General features: G+C 36.9%; 1 protein-coding gene across 1 annotated transcript; it reads left to right on the forward strand.

Moving 5' to 3' along the window:
• Nucleotides 1-1,031: 1,031 nt before the first annotated feature.
• On the forward strand, nt 1,032-3,028 carry LOC140043611 (uncharacterized). Its single transcript, XM_072088131.1, has one exon. It carries the CDS (start codon nt 1,066-1,068, stop codon nt 2,875-2,877), a length of 1,812 nt encoding a protein of 603 aa, XP_071944232.1. The 5' UTR covers nt 1,032-1,065; the 3' UTR covers nt 2,878-3,028.
• The last annotated feature ends 1,090 nt before the right edge of the window (nt 3,029-4,118 follow it).

A 4,118-nucleotide genomic window follows, 5' to 3' on the forward strand; every position in this document is an offset into this window, starting at 1 on the left:
TGAGTACAATGCTGTAATTGCATTTTTTAGACAGTTTGACCACAGAAACTGGACAAGCTGCAGCATTTTATATTTTCTTACTATTCAACACTAAAGACAAGAAAAAAGTTTATTTTTTTAAAGTTTATGCCTCAGAGAAATGTAAGTACTTATTATACTGTAGACTAGAATGTAGATTAGGCACATACAGTATGCATGATGAATTTTACCAGATACAGTAATAGTTGCTTTATGGCCAAGTTTCAAAATTGAAGTTTGCCTATTGCATTGTATTGCAGGGAGAATTGTAGCTTTCATTCTAATGATGACCCCTGTCATCAAAAAATCCATGTAAGAAGCACCGCTCCAGCTATTCGGAAAGTAAAGAAACATGATGAAGAGCTTAAGTTATTAGTGTTACGTAGTGGGATAGAGTATAGGAATATACGCACAATATGCCTACATCATGAGCAAGTGTTTCTTTTAAAGTATTCTACTCTCAAACGAAAGTGTTGCGATCCGTGTGACCTTCATCCAAACAAAAAAAGGAATAAATCGTTGAAAGTGGTGTCCGTGGATTACTATAAATGTTTGGCAAACCCTCCACCAACTATTGTACCTGGTGAGAAACTATGCCCAACATGCTTCATCACTGTTAAAAAAACATGTGGTAAACCTTTGGATGAGTCTAGTGCATCAACTTCTATATTCTCAGAAGAACCTACACATACTTCTACTCCAACTGTGTCAGATACTGAATCATGTTCCCCTCAAAAGGACACATCCCTCATAGATCTAAATGCATCATTGATACGTCTTGGTGAAACGCCTGTAAAACCTGGACATCTGGCACCCTCAAGCAGAAAGAAAAAAGCAAAGGACAAATTTGAGAAGAGCACAAAAAAGCTGAAATGTAAGTTGGAAGAGCAGTACAATGTACCATTGGAAATGTCCGACTCTGGTGATGAACAAGACTGCCTTGACCTTAAATTACATCATAAAGTATATAATGAATTAAAAGAAAAATTCAAGAACTCCAACTCACATTCTGAACGTGTTCAGATACTAACGCTGTCACCTTTTACAATGGAACGTACAATGCACGAATTCGGAGCGACAAATTACATGGTAAAAAAGAGCAGAGAAGTAAAAAAGAAAAAGGGTATATTGGGAGTATGTGACAAGAGCCAGGGAAAGTCTTTATCAGAAGAATTGAAAGAAAGCGTTGTAAGATTCTACGAAAATGATGATAATAGCAGAATCTGTCCAGGAAAGAAAGACAAAGTTAGCGTTCGTGGAAAAGATGGTGAAAAGATTGAACATCAAAAACGGTTGGTGCTTTTAAATCTGAAGGAGCTACATGCTGCATGGAAAACTGTTTATCCACAGAAAAAAATAGGCTTTTCATCTTTTGCTGCCCTTCGCCCCAAGTGGTGTGTGCTCGCTGGTGCATCAGGGACGCATTCTGTATGCGTCTGCAAATATCACCAGAATCCAAAGCTAATGACATCTTGCTTGCCATACTCCGTCCATGATCTTATGTCTAAAGCTGTTTGTTCCCCTGAGGAGGAAGTGTGCATGATGGGTCAATGCAAACAATGTCCCGGTCGTGTAGGTGTTATTAATTTTTTAACTAACTGTGAAGAAATTGCTGATGTAGAGGAATTAACATACACGCAGTGGGTCAGTGTTGACAGGACAAAACTTGTTACTCTTGTTGAACCAAAAGAAGAATTCATCGAAAACCTGGCTGACAAAATTGTTAAACTAACACGACATAGTTTCACGTCAAAATCTCAAAGTGGCTATATGAGAAACCTTAAAGGAACATTACAACCGATGGAAGAAATAATTTTACAGGGAGACTTTGCCGAAAACTATGCATATGTCGTTCAAGACGAGATACAGAGTTTCCATTGGGAGAATAGCCAGGCAACGTTGCACCCATTCGTAGCCTACTATTGTTTGCAAGATGGCACCCTGGAACACATTAACATATGCATAATAAGTGATTGCAGAGAACATACAACAGTTACTGTATATGCCTTTTTAAAGGTTGTCATCCCCTATTTAAAAACAAAACTACCAACCATGAAAAAAGTTCATTATTTCACAGATGGATGTGGCGGCCAATACAAAAACAAATATAACTTTATTAACCTTTGCCACCACCAGGAAGATTTTGGTTTAGACGCCGAGTGGAATTTTTTCGCTACATCACATGGCAAGAGTGCATGTGATGGCATAGGTGGAACAGTTAAGAGGCTTGTCACTAAGAGAAGCTTACAGCGTTTGACTGAATGTCATATTCTCACATCTCTCAGTATGTTCGACTACTGTGTAAAGAACATTCCAGGCATCAACTTTTTTCATGTGGGAATAGATGAGGTATCTACTGTGGAAAAAGAAATAAAGCCGAGATTCAACCTCGCCCAGACCATCAAGGGTACATTACAATATCATCGCTTTGTTCCAGTTTCTCTGGCACAGATGCAGGTCTACAAACTTAGTACCCAGATAAACCCTCCGGATGTGGTTGTGATTCAAGAATCTTTCAGTGATGAAAATGAAATTGTTGCTGATACACAACCCACCATTATTAGACTTCAGAATTTTGTGTGCTGTAGTTATGATGGTGTCCCATGGATTGGTTTGGTGGTGGATGTCTCAGAAGAGTTTGGGGATTATCAAATTAAATTTATGCATCCTCATGGGCCAGCGAAAACCTTTTATTGGCCGTCCAAAGAAGACTGTTGTTGGATTCCTGAATCAAATGTACATTGTATTATAGCCTCTCCGTTTATAAAATCCTCTTCGACTAGGAATTACAGTATTTCCCAAAATGATCGCCACAACATTTCTAAATACTGTTTGAATTGGCCAGATGACAAGGAGTAAAGGCCAGACATAGACAATTGTAACATTATAATAATATTTAGTTTGTAAATAAAATTATTTTTGGAATACATCAAATTGACATTGAAGTAATGCATGGACAGACACCAAAAATACACTAAAAGGAAGAGGTATGTCAACTTCAAATTGTAATTTCATGGAAACAAACAAAAAAACCCCTCCAATTTTTTTATATGTTGTAGTCGACACGTAGGTTTACATTTTTCGTGATAGTCACCAACAAATCGGGCGTGTTCCACGGGGTCAATTTCAAGGTCAAAATATATGTCAAAGTTTTATTCAACTTAAAATTAATATAAAACACACACAATTAGTATATTGAGATTCCTTATGGTCTCCCCTTTACAAAAATACCTTTGTTTTTAAAATCGAACCTATAGTTCCCGAGATACAGCTCTTTAAAACGTGGCGGCCGCGCCCTTTTTTGCGTAAAAACCGAAAATTGAAATTGCGATATCTCGAAAACCGTTGGTCCGATAAAGTTAAAATTTGAAATTTTGGCTTTAATTGCTATAAATCACCCATATACCAAATTTCATCAAAATTGGAAGAGGTAGGGTTTAACTCATTGGGTGATCTGAGATGGAATGACCCCATGTCCAAATGTTCATTTTGTTTTATAGCATTATTTTTTATAACCCAATAGTATTATAAGCCAAGGTGATGACTGAATAATATAAACTTTCCATGCCACTTTTTTTATCAATAGTGTAAATGTCAGTTTTAGAAAAAAGTTGCCTTTTTATTTCTAAACAGTTTAGATGCAGACAAAGAGATATTTTAAAATTGTGCATTAAATAGATATGGCAATCATTGTGCTAGGAGTTTTTCTATAGAGAATGTCCAAATGAGCCTACACCAACTAGGGTAGTCTAAAAATCTAGAAGAAATAATCTTGCCATTAAACGACGATATATATATATATACTGATCGCATACACTAATAAAAAATTTCTGAAGAATCAGCATCATATGCAGAATCAGCTGAACCAATTGTCCAGGAACCAACAACCCCAATTGCTGAGGAGCCAACTGCAGAAAGGATGAGCATTGTGAATTCACGCTATTTGCAGACAATGCCAATACTACCTAAGCCAAACCACTTCCAGTAATAAAGAAACATACCACCACAAAAGACTCACAAACTGAAATATACCGAATTGATCAGATTCTCGTTGTGCTGCCAACTTCTGATATGTCATCTTCCTTATCTTTATCTGAAAC

Source organism: Antedon mediterranea, chromosome 3 (genome assembly GCF_964355755.1).
Source record: "Antedon mediterranea chromosome 3, ecAntMedi1.1, whole genome shotgun sequence".
Classification (NCBI taxonomy): Eukaryota; Metazoa; Echinodermata; class Crinoidea; order Comatulida; family Antedonidae; genus Antedon; species Antedon mediterranea.

Excerpts from the sequence above, each read along its gene's own strand:
- LOC140043611 (XM_072088131.1), top strand. The coding sequence starts at position 1,066 with ATGGAACGTACAATGCACGAATTCGGAGCGACAAATTACATGGTAAAA.